The sequence below is a fragment of the Bos javanicus genome, chromosome 17 (genome assembly GCF_032452875.1).
Source record: "Bos javanicus breed banteng chromosome 17, ARS-OSU_banteng_1.0, whole genome shotgun sequence".
In the NCBI taxonomy this organism is placed as follows: domain Eukaryota; kingdom Metazoa; phylum Chordata; class Mammalia; order Artiodactyla; family Bovidae; genus Bos; species Bos javanicus.
In genome coordinates this window covers 10,386,951-10,403,303 of record NC_083884.1, presented here as the reverse complement: position 1 = coordinate 10,403,303, position 16,353 = coordinate 10,386,951, and the positions used below count along the sequence as shown (strand labels likewise).

The following is a 16,353-nucleotide window of genomic DNA, read 5'->3' as shown; positions in this document are numbered from 1 at the left end:
TCCCATTGAAATTCTTACTGTTTACAAGCAAGAGGAACGGAAAGGGGGAAAAAAACCCAAGGAATGGTATTTCTTCATCAAACTCGGTACACTTGGGTTTTCTAAACTTCTACAGACTACTGCCTATCCGGCCTCAGGAGACCCTTAAAGATACAAAAATTGTTTTTCTTCTTGGATTTCAGATATTAAACCTTCTCTCTCACTGGCATTGATCCTGTGATTTCTCTCCCCAGACCTGCACTGTGGGTGAATTTTGCAGGTGACCAGATGAGCTAGTTGGAGGAAGCTGCTGGCAGATAAAGCCAATTTTCCTCAAGTAAAAAGATCTCTCTCTCAGGATTTCCCACGTCAGTCATGGCACTGTCATTCTTTGCTCCCTGGGTCTTTTGTTTTCACTCACTTTTCCCTTTCAGTTTTCAAAGCATTTCCCAGCGGAAGAATTACAGATGCCTCTAGGTATTTTGTTTTTCCCTCTCTCCTTTTTACCTCCTTCCTGATTGTCCCTCTGTACGTCGAATTCTTTACCTCTTCTGCTCAGTAGCACAATTCATCTTGTTTCCCTTCTTTCTAGTTCAAAATTGTGAATGCTATTTTTAAAACATTTTATTGCAGAACATGTTCATCAGGATTGATAAACTAGAAAAGAAGCAAGAAAAACCTTATCTGTCACTTTACTTTACAAATATAAGCGCTTTTTGTATCCTTCCATTTCTTCCTAGTCTCCTGACTCATGCAAATCTTTTCCTATAGAGCTGTAATCACATAATAGGAACCTAAATCATTTTGCATACTCATTTTTCATTATTACTTTTGTATAGAAAGTATTCTATTTTGTTATGAATTTTCATAACCATAATTTTATTGCCTGATTAATATTGCATTTTGTGGATGGATTTTAATTTAAATATTTTCCTCTTTCTCTGGTTCCATTCTCATCAGGAATATAAGACTATCTGTTTCTTTGAATAGTTTCCAGGATTAACCTCATGTCTCCCTTTCTCACCTAGCTGCTTTCTTTCCAGCCTTCAAAAAAGCAACCATGAGATCTGCTGTTGCTACTGCTCCCTGTGTCTGAGGGTCTTTTCTCTTTTCACATGACATGCTCCATTCCAAGAGTAAAAGGTGGACCTGAGACAGCAACCCTTTAAAGGCTCCTGCTCAACCAAGTAAAATGATGGATGCAGGGAGCCTTGGAAGTAAATTGAAAACAGAAATGGGACTATTACGTGATCTGTGAAATTTACATTTTTAAAGCTCCAGGAAGCAAGATTTGAATATTTTAGAGTCTTCATTAAAGGAATATGAAACTGGGCTTTAGCATAGATGATGAAAAATGAATCAGGGTGGTGGCTTGAAAAAGAGGAAAGACAACTGCGTTAGAATCCTTAGGTTGCATTTCTCAGGTCTCTGATGATATCATCTTGGACTCCAAGTTCCTCATCTGTGAGTGGAGGACCGGGACAGGAAAACCTCCAAGATCCCCTCTATCTTTTACAGCCAGAGTACAGTCAAGTTAGAAACACCCAAAGGACTCATTCCTGGTCTGAGGGCCATGGAGCCTTAATGCCGTGCTTTATATATTTTAGGGGCGGCTCGAAAACACATACATAAATCATCCTCTTTAGATCACTAGCAGTAAAAGCAAAGTGATGGATTTCTTAGGAGAAGGCTATGCAAAATAGTAAATTCTCATGGAATCAGAACCACACCTTTTTTAGATCTACTCTTAGGGGTTAAAGAAGAGTGTGTGCCCAGCATGGGGGCAGAAAAATGGTTATTTTCCTTTCCATTTCTCTGGTGATATTCTTGCATCTTCTGTTCTATTCTCCTTTGCATGCAGTGCATCAGCAGGATTTTTTTTTTTAAAGAAGGTAGTTGGTTTTGGTTTTATTTTTTTGAAGACTTAATTAAGCAACTATTTTATCCATAACCCCAAAACTTATTCACAGGAGAGCAAAACAATTAGATATAATATAATGTTATTGGTTATACATCAGCAGGATTTTAAAGAAAAGGGATAGAGCTTGTAATAAGAGGAAGGAAGTGGATCCAGAGAAAGGGGAAGAGGCACATTTAATGGCTTTGGTTTCTGATAAATATAAACCTACTCTTTCCTCCTCCTTCCTTCCACTTTCTAACAGAGAGGCTGTTTGGGGACATGGTTAGGATTATACGCTAACCAGCGGATAGGATACAGGAAAAAGAAATTCTGAGATATTTTGAACTGTCAGTGTCTTTAGAAGTGTGTTAGAAAGTGTTAGTCACTCAATCGTGTCCAACTCTTTGCGACGCCATGGACTGTAGCCCACCAGCCTCCTCTGTCCATGGAATTCTCTAGGCAAGAATACTGGAGTGGGTAGCCACGCCCTTCCCCAGGGGATCTTTCTGACCCTGGGATAGAACCCCGGTCTTCTGCATTGCAAGCAGATTCTTTACCATCTGAGCCACAGGGAAGCCCTATCTTTAGAAGGGGAATGACTAATTTTGTTCCTGGGGTCACGATCATCCACTAAAGAAAATGTCTTCCAAGTGTTATATGAGGTTGCACCTGCCTTTTCTCCCAAGAGAGGTAACAGGAAAGAAGGGTGAATAAAGAGAGACCCGGCAGGCCTGCTCTGCTAGAAAAACAGGGATGGGATTGGAACATGTATAATAGGTTTTTATTTAATTCACATATTTCATTTGAAAAACTGCTTCATACTAAAAGATTAAACTTTTTAATCTATTTTATTATTTATCTATTAAACTTTTTAATCTATTTATCTATTTAATACTATTTTATAGTATTATCTCTTTTAAAATAATAAAATTGTTTGCATTTCTTTTTGCCCACATTTAAACAGAAAGCAAGGCTTCTAAATAAGTAATAAAAGAAAAATGACAATGTATGTTACATCGACTGGATAATTAATACAAGTTAATTATTTAACCCAGGACCAGAAGGAGTTATATTATAACTTGAACCTAAAGAAAGTACTACTCTTATGAATATTAATTTCCACTCTACCTATTTTCGACTCACAACTTTCAATGACCTCAGGATTCAAGGTAAGCTTTTTCTCCAGGAAAATGTTTTACCGAAATCCATAAAACCTATCCTGCATATATACAGAAACCAACAACAAAGTTAGGTGAACCTGAATTGTGTACTGGGCCAAGCCTCACTTAGAGACCATCATAGACACAAGTGAGAAGCCTGGTGCCACAGCTGCCATTAACAGATAAGCAGGCCTATTTTTAAATGTCAGTCTATAAACAGTGGACCCATGTCATACAGAAGAGTGACGCTGGGGATGAGCTTTTGTGCCAGGAACAGAGATTTCAGTTCTGGCGCTGCCACTCCCTGGGCTGGGGCCTTGGGCCAGCTCTTCAACATCTGTGAGCCTCCATGAACTCACTTCTTAGGAAGTCCAAAAGGGAGGGGAGATGTGTATATATATGGCGGATTCATTTTGTACTGTAAAAATGAACACGGCATTGTAAAGCAACTATACTGCAATGAAGATCGATTTAAAAATAAAATGGACAGATTAATAGTATGATCACATAACGTTATGTGAGGTTTGACACATATAAAGGGCTTAGAAGAATGCTCACAATACAGAACCCTTAAAAGGGCCAGTTAATCATGCATTCACTCAGCAAACAACTACTGAACACCTGCTTCGTGCCAGGCACTGTTCTCGTCACTGGCGATAAAGCAATGGACAAAACCGACGAAAATTCTCCTTTTGATGGAATATATATTCTAGCAGGAACTATCTCACAGCTAAGTAGTTTAGTTATTTACTACTACTGGTAAACCACTGGATTCCAATGCCACCCAGGGGATACTTAGCAAAGTTTGGAAATATTTATGGTTGTCACACCGAGGGAGCAGGGCCAGCTAGACTGGCACCTAATAGGCAGTGATGAAGGATACTGATAAACATCCTACAGCACACAGATGGGCCCACAACCAAGATCTGTGCTGTGCTGTGCTAAGTCGCTCAGTCGTGTCCAACTCTTTGCAACCCCATGGACTGTAGCCTGCTAGGCTCCTCTGTCCCTGGGAATTCTCCAGGCAAGAATACTGGAGTGGGCTGCCATGCCCTCCTCCAGGGGATCTTCCCAACCCAGGGATGGAACCCGGGTCCCCTGCACTGAAAGCGAATTCTTTACCACTTGAGCCACCAAGGAAGCCCAAGAATATTGGAGTGGGTAGCCTATCCCTTCTTCAGGGGGTCTTCCCAACCCAGGAATCCAACTGTGGTTTCCTGCATTGCAGGTGGAGGTATCAGGGAAGCCCAACAAAGATCTATCTGGCCCCAAATGTCAACAGAGCAGAGACTGGGAAACTCTGTTCTAGAGGTTATGTATGGACTCAGTTAATTCTTAACACAGCCCTATAAGATATGGATTATAAGTATCACTATTTCATAGCATTTTATAGTAACCAATAGTAATGGTATTTTTAAAAAGATTTTTTTGATGTGGACCATTTTTAAAGTCTTTATTGAGTTTGTTACAATACTGTTTCAGTTTTATATTTTGTTTTTTTGGCCCCAAGGCATATAGGATCTTAGCTCCCCAACCAGGGATCTAACCTGCATTGGAAGGAGAAGTTTAAACCACTGGACCACCAGGGAAGTCCCAGTAATGGCACTTTATATAAAGTGTGACGATACAGTATTTATACTAAAGTGCATATATTTATGTGTGTGTGTGTGTGTGTGTGTGTGTGTGTGTCTGTGTGTGTGTGTATGTAGCGCATGCTAAGTCACTTCAGTTGTGTCTGACTCTCTTTGAAACCCTATGGACTACATAGCCTGCCAGGCTCCTCTGTCCATGGGATTCTCCAGATAAGAATACTGGAGAGGGTTGCCATGCCCTCCTCCAGGGAATCTTCCAGACCCAGGGATTGACCTGCATCTCTTATGTCTCCTGCATCAGCAGGAGGGTTCTTTACCCCTAGCGCCACCTGGGAAGCCCCATATGCATACATATATAGAATATGTAAATAATAATATATAAGATTTATATAGTTATACAAAAATTACATAGGGATACACATACTTCAGCAGTGTGTGCACTTGAAACTCAGATGGCAGACTTTACAAAAACTGATTTTGAGTTCATTTTCTGACCCATAGCTGTACCCTGGTGCCATTTAGATTTTAAGTTGCTGATATCTTGCCAGATTTTTGTTCATAGGCTTCAGAAGGTGATCTTTTGCATCACATTTGCAATGATTGGGATGTCAGACAAGAGAGCAGAAACTCAGACCAGGAGTCCAGAGATCCAAGATGTAGCTTCATCGTTTCACTGGCTGTGGCGTCTTGGGGCACATTTCTTAATTCCCCTGGACATCACTGACACGTGGGGCAGTCACGTCCCTCAGATCATGCGTGAAAAGTACTATGGAACACGCAGTGAGTGATCACTCCAGAGACATGTACTGAGTGGTCACTCTACACTGACTTATTTACTTCTCACTACAGCCTGGGAGGTAGGTATGCTGATCAAGGTGAGTTGAAGGAAACAGGGGCATGGAAAGGTGGCAGCCTGCCTTTGAGGTTACAGGCCAGGAAGCGGCAGATCAAGGGGTCTCACCATGCACTGTGGCTCCAGAGCCTGCCCTGTGGACCAGCATGGGCTGCTCTGGCTGAGGTCAGGACACCCACGAGGCTCTCCTCTTGATGACCAAGGGTTGCTCTGCTCTACGTGTAGCCACATTCCTCCCCAGGCCTAACTCGTCAGCCAGTTGGTTCATTCATCAGAGAATGAAGTCTCTTTGTCTTTTATTTACTGGAATATAATTGCTTTACAATGTTGTATTGATATCCTGTACAGTGGAGTGAATCAGCTATATGTATCCATATGTCCCCTCCCTCCTGAGCCTCCCATCCACCGTCCTTGCCATCCTACCCATCTGTGTCATCACAGAGCACTGAGTTGAGCTTCCTGTGCTATACAACATGTTCCCACTAGCTACCTATTTCGTACACAATAGTGTATATGTTATTGTTGTTCAGTCGCCCAGTTGTGTCCGACTCTTTGCGATCCCATGGACTATAGCACGCCAGGCTGCCCTCTCTCTCACCATCTCCCAAAGTTTGCTCAAGTTCATGTCCATTGCATCGGTAATGCCATCCAGCCATCTCATCCTCTGATGCCCTCTTCTTCTTCTGTCCTCAATCTTTCACAGCATCCGGGACTTTTCCAATGAGTCAACTGTTCGCATCACATGACCAAAATACTGGAGCTTCAGCTTCAGCATCAATCTTTCCAATGAGTCTTCAGGGTTGATTTCTTTTAAGATTGACTGGGTTGATCTTGCAGTCCAAGGGACTCTCAGGAGTCTTCTCCAGCACCACAGTTCGAAGGCATCAATTCTTTGGTGCTCTGCCTTCTTTATGGTCCAGCTCTCAGAAACATACATGACCACTGGGAAGACCATAGCCTTGACTATATGGACCTTGACTATATGGAGATCATGTATATAGGTCAATCCTAATCTCCCAATTTGTCCCACCCTCCCCTTTCCCCTGTGTCCACACGTCTGTTATTCATGTCTGCATCTCTATTCCTGCCCTGCAAATAGGTTCATCTATACCAAAAAGACATATGTACCCTGACGTTCACTGCAGCACTATTAAAGCCAGGACATGGAAGCAAGTTAAATGTCCATCAACAGATGAATGGATAAAAAAGACTTGGTACATATATATAATAGGATATTACTCAGCCATAAAAAGGAATGAAATTGGGTCATTTGTTGTGATGTGGATGGACCTAGAGTCTGTCATATAAAGAGAAGTCAGAAGGAGAAAAACAAATATCATATACTAACGCATATCTATGGAATCTAGAAAAATGTGCTTCTTTTTTGGATTACTTTCTTTTAAGTAGGTAACTGGAGTACACAAAAGATACATTAATCCAATGCAAAACTCAAAAGCACAGAAGAATAGACAGTGACAATTTTCCTTCCTATCCTTGTCTCCCAGCTATCCGCTCTTTTCTACTAAGCTAACCACCATTTCTGGATTCTTGTATATCATTCCAGAAATGTGGTATACAATATATATGTATTATTTTTTGAAAGCAGATATACTACGTGTAATATACAAATCATACTATTTTGCAACTTGATTTTTTCACTAAAGAGTAGTTTTGATAATCAGTCCCTATAGATCTCCCTTTATTCTTATTAGTGTCTGAAGAGTATTCTGCAATTTATTTAATCAATTTTGAACAGATAAATAGTTAGTGTATGCCTGATGTTTAACAAGGCTACGCTGGACATATTATGCATATATCACTTCTTACATTGCCAGAACATACTTAGGATAAATTCCTAAAAGTGGAATTGGTGAGTCAAAGGGTATGTGACTTTTTAACATTTAATTGAAATAGCTAAATTGCTCTCCATAGGGGTTATATCAATTTCTACTTCCACCTAAAATGCACGAGATTAACATTTATTTTCACTTTTATTTCTATACTCAAACAATATATTAGAAAAATGTTTTCTCTTTGCCATTTGTAAGAAATTATATCTCACATTTTAAATTTACATTTCTCTTACTGGGTTTAGATTGAGAATCTTTTCATGTGTTTCAAGAACCAACTGCATTTCTTTTATTATTCTTTTACCTATGAATATTTTATTCATATTCTTATTCAGTCTCATTTTCCTAATGAGTTGGTTTCTTTATCTTATGAAATTAGAGAAGTGCTTTATCTACGTGAGAAATAAACCCTTTGTCTATAAGCTGCAAGTATTTTCCCCCAGTTTTTTTTAATTTGTCTTTGTGATGACATTTGGTTTATAAGTAGGGTTTATTTTCTCAATTCTTTTCTCTTATAGCTTCTGGGTTTATTTCATAATTAAAAAGTATAAAATAATATTCCACTTGCAGAATATTAAAAAAATCCTTTAGTACTTCTGTGTTATATTTCAAAGTTTAAATCTTTGAAAGAGCAGAATTTATCTTGGAGGATCATAAGAATTCGGATTTCACTTCCTTGTTTCCCAGTTGTCACAATAATTCCTATCAACTAATCTATCCTTTCCCCACTGATCTGAAATGCCAACTTTATTATAAACAAACTTCTCACATTATTTGAATTCATTTCTTGACTTTCTGCTGATCTGACAATCAATAAACAAATACATGGATCATGTTAATTACTGTAGCTGTCACATGCTTTACCATGGGGCAGAGCCAGTTGTCCTCATTATATACCCCATTTCCAGAGTTTCACTGGCTGTTCTTTAAGAACTTAGAATCACCAAGTGGTATTTTTGTTAGACTTCTGTTATATTCATAAACTAACTCAGAGGAAACTGACACCTTCAGGATGTTGAATCTTCCCATCCATGGATGTTGTATACTTCTGTGCTATAAGTCTTTATCTCCCCCACTCTTTTGCTGAACTTCTAGAACATTAAACATTTTTTTGATACAGGCCTTCCTTTACTACATTTATTCCTAGAGTTAGCAATATATTCCTATTTGGCTAACGGCAGCACAAATAGGTCTTATTTCTAAACACACATGGTAATGAAAACTATTAGCTACAGTGTTGTACAAAATGTCATTCATTTTTGTTTTGGCTTTGTTTATGCACCCAGTTCTTGAAACCTTAGCAAACTCAAGAGTTGCAAACTTCACTATGACCATAGCCACATAACAGACTTGTTTTTAACTCTTTCTAAGAAATATTTTTCTCCTAAAATGTTTTAGCACGAATATAGAACTTACTAGATTTTTAAAAATCTTTGCTTCATGTTAGCTTCACCTTCAATTTTGGGAGTACATAGAGTCTAGTAGTGTTACATTGCATATTAACAGTTCTTATTAAACTAATACCCACAGACCTTACCTCCTAAATTCATTCCAGCTTGAAGACACTTCTGAAGTCTGCACGCAGGACAATTCTTCCGCCGAATCTTATCAATTATGCAGTCATTTCTTCCCGCACACAAATAGTTGTGTTGCCCTGAATAAAATAATAAAGAGTAATTGTTAAAATAAAGACTACTATATTAATATAAAATACTAATACGTATAATCAGATAATTAAACATCCTCTTTCCTGCCTTAAAATCTCTTTGTCAAAAAAAGTAGAAGAGAAACATGATCTGCAAATACTATAGGCACAGGAATGGTCAGCTGAATACAGGTGAGACTTCAGGTTGCAGATGATAAGCTTAAAACTACGTTTACTTCCAACAGGTTTCCAAAGAAACAGAGCTGCACTCCCCACTGCTTGACTTCATTGGCATGCTTCCTTTCAGGAGATGGCGCACATTTCACCCAGACATCACCCAGCACCAAACTAAACAAAGGCCTTGCTTCAGCTTTTTTAAAAAGTGTAGTTTATTGAAGTATAGTTGATTTACAATGTTGTGTTAGTTTTAAGTGTACAGCAAAGTGATTCAGCTATAAATCTATATACATTCTTTTCCCCATCTTTTCCATTATGGTTTATCACTGGATACTGAATATAGCTCTCTGTGCCATGCAGCAGACCTTGTTGTTCATCCTTCCTACATATACCAGTTTACATCTGCTCATCCCAAACTCCCAGCTGCTGCTGCTGTTTCAGCTGCTCTGCCTGCTCCCATTTACACATGTCATTCCAACGGGAAGACTTTCAAATCATTTAACTAGAAATGTAGAACAATTTCATTTTGAAAGTCAAACTGGCACCAAAATAATTCAGATGTGGAATATGCTTAGAGGGTGGCATCTACTGGAAAAATGCTAAACTGTACCCTAGCTCTATTATTCATTTACATATCCAAATTAATATACCGTATTTACTGAACCTCCACTAGACATCAGCTCTGTTAGAGGCAGCAATGCAAAAGACCAAAGTTTCCACTCTTATGACCTTTTAATGAGGGAAAGAGAGTCAACAGATAGGGTAATTGGGGACAATGGTCAACTGCTGGACAGTAACAGGTGCTCAGGAGCAAAACAAGGGCATAGAACGCGGTGGAGGTGAGGAGGGTGTTGACATTTTAGAAAGAATGGAGGGAAAACCCCACTGGAAAGCAACTTTAAAATAAAGGTCTAAAGCAAAGGAAGGTGCTACCTGTGTGGACATCTTGGGGAGAAAATACAATACAGCGGAGGGAAAAGCAAACGAGGGTTGACAGGGGCGCAAGGGCACCTGGCAGGTTTAAGGAACAGCCAAGTGTGAAAGTGGACAGAGTCAGTGAACATTACGAGGGGATGAGGGAAAAGAGCTAACCTCAGTCAGCCCATGTAAGGCCTTATCAATCGTGTTCAAGACGTCGACTCAGTGAGATGGGAACCACTAGTTTCCAGGGCTTTGAGATGAGATGTGACTCATGTTTAATAGGACTGTTCTGGCCACTGTGTAAGAAGCCGACTGAAGTGGACTGAGCACAGGATCAGAGGGAATGGGTAGCAGGCTGTCCCTGTACTTCAGGGGAAGATGATGGGGGAGTAGCGATGAGAAGTGCTCAGGTCCAAGATACACTGAAGGCAGGGCTGCAGGAATCTGCTGAGAGGTCTGAGAACAAGGGGATCTAAAGAGGCAGTGAGACTCTCGGGCTGAACAAACAGAAAAATGGAACTGCTGTAAATTCAAATGAGGCAGACAGTTAAGAGCCATGGCTTAGGGGGAATTACTCTGGCTTGGTCTTGGACATGCTAAGAGGTATGTCAGTGGAAGTATGGGGTGGAATAGGGGACAGTTAGATACAGAGACCTGGAGCTCAGGAGCGGTCTGGGCTGCAGATGTAATCAGCTTGTGGTCATTATTTTAAGCCATGAGACTGGATGAGACCATATGGAGACTGGAAAGGGAGGAGGTGTGAGGACTGAGTCATGGGTCTCTGAAAACATGCAGACTAAGCAAAGTGAGTCTCAGTGATGACTGTGAAGCAGGAAACAGGTTCCAAAACCCCCTCTTCAACCCAGTACCATCACATTCCCTTGGTTGATAATTACTAAGTAAATTACAGGAAGTACTCAATAAATATAATGTGTATTGCTAATGGTATTAAAATAATTTAATCTAGAGCTCATTCTCGGTAACATTATGGTAAATTTTAGTAATGACGATCACAATAAAAGAACAGTAATAGAATAGGGAAATCTATCAAAGGGAAGAAATCAAACTCCATCATTATAATAATCTAATGACCTCTTAAAAAACTGAAAGGCTCTTAGTCACTATAGGTAGGTGTAGATAATTACAAAAAGGCAATCAATACCCACAGGAAAGACTAGAACCAATTAATATAACATTTCACAACGCTGCACACCATCTTAAGAAGTTACCATAAAAATAAAATTTTAAGGCCTATTATAGCACTATTTTAGTTGTCATATAACAACCCTACGACGTAGGTAAGGCAGTTATCACTGCTATTGTTCACAAGAAGAAACTCATACTAGAACTGATCAGGTGACCTCCCCAAAAGGTGGAAGTGGAAGCAGAATTCGGACCATGCTGCTGTGTCTCAAGGTCAGAGTCTTTTCTAAATGTCGATTTTGAAATATAATTTACTGGTGGTCCAACAGGATGCTGAATGCTCTTTGGAAAGAATAAGCAAAGGAACATTATTTGAATGAGGCATACTTTACTTTGTCACCCAGTATTTCCACTGGCAATCAGCATTGTGTGCCTTTTTTTGTGGTATGAAATTAAAGACAAACTCAGAAATTTCACCTCTAATGTACACTGAATTGAATAAACTTCAGTGCCCAAAAAAACAACTAAATGTAACTTTGGTTTCAATTCAACAGTTATTTATTGGGAACCTATTGTGTGTACAAGGCCATAAAACATTTGCATAAGGGGCTGGGGTGGTCTATGGTTCCTTCCATTTCTGAGAATCCATGATAAAATATGACAAAGTCTCTTAGCGGTAAGCATATAATAATGCATAAGAAATGGCCACTGTCCAATGCACACACTAGAAAACTTCCCTTTCTGGGTGTTCAAAAACAGACTTCTAAGAGTTAGGATTGTACTACAGGGATTTCTTTTTAATGAACACCTTTTAAAAATTCATGTTACTGTAAGAGCTGCAAAAAATGTCCTTCCACATACACTGAATTATTGTATCTGGTTTCTACCAGTTAGTAGAAACCAGAAATTGGTCACAATCACCAATTCATCTCCCATCCGAACAGGCTGGGAGAGTTCAAAGGCCAGCTGTGGGAATGCCGTACTAGTTTTATCTGTCATTTGTGTTTTTAAATCTGTAAACATGAAAGATTTGAATCACACCTACACAAATAGGCAATATGTATCCCGTCCAGTAATCTATATTGATAAAATAAACAATCAAAAAACCACAATGAAAATAAGAGATTGAGTTTAGAAGACTTAAAAAACTTTTGATCATGTCTTTAAAAAAACACTGTGCTCTCCTGGTATAAAAATAGCTAATCCAGAATAAGTCATAACCCAGGCTTTCGAAGGTAAGTAATTTTCTACTACAATGTTAACATAGGCTGGACAGTGGAGGCTTTGAATGAAACTCATTTTATTCAGCAGGTGATTAGATTCTTGCTTACAGGATGTGAAGTCCACAGGTGTATTTTACAAATATTAATCTGAAAGTTATGTCTTACGGAGGTAGAAGAGAAGTAGCAGACACTACCACTTTCAACTGGAGGTTCTCTGAGATGGCCTCTGTGCAAGTTAATAGCTCTATTTTGGTCAGAATATATAGCCACAGGAATAATCCTATGGATAAAAAATGTTAGCGGTAAAGGAAACAAAGATTTCTCATTCCACTTACATGTCCATTAGGGGAAGAATTTCAGTTTTAGTAGTAGAATAACTTGAATCAGATAAATCTCCTGCTGCTGCTGCTGCTAAGTTGCTTCAGTTGTGTCCGACTCTGTGTGACCCCTTGGACGGCAGCCCACCAGGCTCCCCGTCCCTGGGATTTTCCAGGCAAGAGCACTGGAGTGGGTTGCCATTTCCTTCTCCAATGCATGAAAGTGAAAAGTGAAAGTGAAGTCACTCAGTCGTGTCCGACTCCTAGCGACCCCATGCACTGCAGCCTACCAGGCTCCTCCGTCCATGGGATTTTCCAGTTAAGAGTCTGCCTGTAATTCAGGAGACGCAGGAGATGTGGGTTCGATCCCTGGGTCAGGAAGATCCCCTGGAGAAGGAAATGGCAACCCACTCCAGTACTCTTGCCTGGGAAATCCCATGGGCAGAGGAGCCTTGTAGGGCTACAGTCCATGGGGCTGCAAAGAGTCACACATGACTTAGCAACCAAACCACAAAAATTGAAAATGGATAGACAGTCCAGAAAGGAGGGGATATCATGAGGTGTGGATATATTAACTCCTCTCAAATTTTCAGCTGACCTCTGAATTGAGCATGAGACTCCAAAGAGTCAAAAGTTGAAAGAATTTAATGCTTTAAACAGTTAAGCAGGGTATTTTAGTTACTATCAATCACAAGGAGAAAGAGTTTGAATCTCACTAAATTAGAAGGACTCAATCTTTCCATTTCCTTAGGCTTTCCATTGAAATTCTAGAAGGTCCCTGCCTTAGGAGGAAACAATATATCCCAGGATTAAGGCATTAATTTTAGGGTTAAAGGTATAACAAAAACAGATCATCCCTAAAAAATCATACAGCAAAGGCCCTGTAAGTTCAAAATGTTCTGTCAGTAATTTGACTACTAGATTAAAATGCAATATTCTTCAGAGAAATATAACAGAACCTGGAGTCTCCAGAATGTCTAGAATACAATAATAATTACTAGAAAAATACAAACCAGAGTCAAAAGAAAACTGAGTCAGTAGAAACAGACTCACAGATGATCCAGAGTATGAAACTAGCAGATAAGGATTTTAAAATTGATATTTTAGACAGCACAAGAAAATAAGAAAAAAAGAAAAGAAAGAAATGGGAATTCTCAGAAGAGATTTTGACACTATAAAAACAAACTGAAATCAAAGAACTGTAAAATATACTATTGAGGACAAAACATTTTGGGTTGAAATTAACAATACATTGGACACAAAAATCAGTGAAATTAAAGACATATAAATAAATCATAAAAATTAAAGCATAAAGAGAAAAGAATTAAAAGCTAAAAGAACAAGGTACTTGTGGCCTATGTGGTGGCATTAAGTAATTTAACATACTTGTAGTAGCAGTCCCAGAAAGAGAATACGTCAGAAAATAATATATAGAAATTTCCAAATTGACTAAAACAACAATTTTAGCAAATGCCCCAAGAGATAAATACAAAGAAAACCGCTAAGGTACAACATAGTTAAATTGCTGAAAACAAATATAAAAAAATTTTTAAAGCAGCCAGAACAAAGCAAAAAATAAATAAATAAATAAATAAACAATTACAGTATGTAAAGGGGAATAAAGGTAAGAGTAAAAACTGATTCTTTGTAACAATCAAGGCCAGATAGCAACATACAATTATTTTAAAATTCAGTAGCACCAGTGAAAACATTTCTCAAAATGAAGGTAAAATAAAGACATTTTTGGATAAACTGAAGTGAAGATAATTGGCTGATAATAGAATCACATTATAAGAAATAAAAAAGAAAGTTCTATGTTAAAGGGAAATGATATCAGAGAGAAATTTGAAATCTGGATGTACAGGAAAGAATTAGAAATGAAGGACAGCTAAATTTTAGAGAAATGTTCTTTCTTTTCTTAAATTCAAAAGTCAAATAACTGTTTAAAACAAAGTAAATGTGTATTATGGGATTTATAAAATGTATATAAGTGAAATATCTAAAAGCATAGTACAGAGTACAGGAAAAGATATACATGAAATTTTACTGCTCTAAGTTTCTTACACTGTACTTGAAATGGCATAAATTATTCAGGGTAGACTATGATAAGTTAAGAGTACATCTTGTAATCCCTCAAGCAATGATTTTCTTGCTCTGGACAAGCAGCATCAGCATTACCTAATAATTTATCAGAAATTAAAATCCATAAACCCAATTTCAGACCTGCTAGTTCAGAAATTTTGGAGTGGGACCTAGAAATCTGTGTTTTATGTAACTCTTCATGTGATTCTGATGTATATTAATGTTTGAGAAATACTACCCTAAGCAGCCAGCAGAATAAAAACACCAAGTATAGTTTAAGGGACAATAAAGATATAAAATGGCATATTAAAGATACTCAACCCAGAAAGGACAGAAAAGAAAAAACAGAGGAACAAGTAAAGGAGGAAAACACAAAGAAACACTCAGGTAAGAGAGAGAAGTTCAAGTGCAGAAACAGTTACACTAAATGTAAATGGTTTAAACACTCCAGTTAAAAGTCAAAGATGGGAGACTGAATTTTTTAAAAAAGACAGTACTTAAGCATGTGTTATGATGCATTTTAAATAGAAAAGTACATATAGGGTGAATGTTAAAAAAAAGGAAAATATATATACAATGAAAAAATGTAAGCATAAGAAAGCTGATGTGGCTACATTAAAGTCAGACAAAGTAGACTTCAAGAGAAAAGTATCACAAAAGATAAAAACTACCACTCGTAGTTATTAAGCTGGGATACAAGCAGCCCTAATATCAACGCACTTAACAACAGAGTTTCAAAATTCATCAGGTGAAAATTGTCACCTGGAGAAGGAAATGGCAACCCACGCCAGTATCCTTGCCTGGAGAATCCCATGGATGGAGGAGCCTGGTAGGCTACAGTCCACGGGGTTGCAAAGAGTCGAACACAACTGAGCGACTTTTTACTTTTACTTTTTAAACTATATAACATCCAGCCAAAGACTGGCAGGCAGGTATTCTTTCTGCCCCCTTCTGATGTCTATGTCAGAAGCTTTCCCTATCTCCTTTATACTTTAATAAAACTTTATTATACACACACACACACACACACACACACACACAAAAGAAAATTGTCAGGATTAAGGCAAATAAAGGTTAGTCCAAAATCATAGTTGGAGGTTTAAAAACCCCTCTCTCAGCAATTGATAGAATAACCACTATGTAGAAAATCAGTGAGGATACAGGAGATTTTCAAACATCTTGGATCAATTAACACTTAGGCACATAACTGAACAATACACATGTTTTTTTCAAGTATACAAGAAGTATTCACTGAGACATACATAGTCTAAGCTATAAAACAAATTTAAAATTCTGAAAGGATTGAAATCATGTACAATATATTTGCTGGCCACAAAAGGAACCAAATTAGAAATCACACAACAAAATGATATATAGACAAGTCCCATATTTGATAATTAAGCAACATACTTCAAAAAATTTATGGGTCAATGAAGAAATCACAAGTGAAATTAGCAAAGATTTCAAAATGAATGATAACGAAAACATAAAACTTATTAAATACAATTAAG

At 38.2% G+C, this 16,353-nt stretch overlaps 1 protein-coding gene across 5 annotated transcripts in view; it reads right to left on the bottom strand.

The window, feature by feature from the left end:
- Nucleotides 1–16,353, bottom strand: part of NR3C2 (nuclear receptor subfamily 3 group C member 2) — a 439,879-nt gene that overhangs the window by 130,025 nt on the left and 293,501 nt on the right. For all 5 annotated transcript variants that reach the window (XM_061384035.1, XM_061384031.1, XM_061384034.1 and 2 more), the window contains one exon: nt 8,872–8,988. In XM_061384035.1, the coding sequence (XP_061240019.1) occupies nt 8,872–8,988 (117 nt within the window). The remainder of the gene's footprint in view (nt 1–8,871; nt 8,989–16,353) is intronic.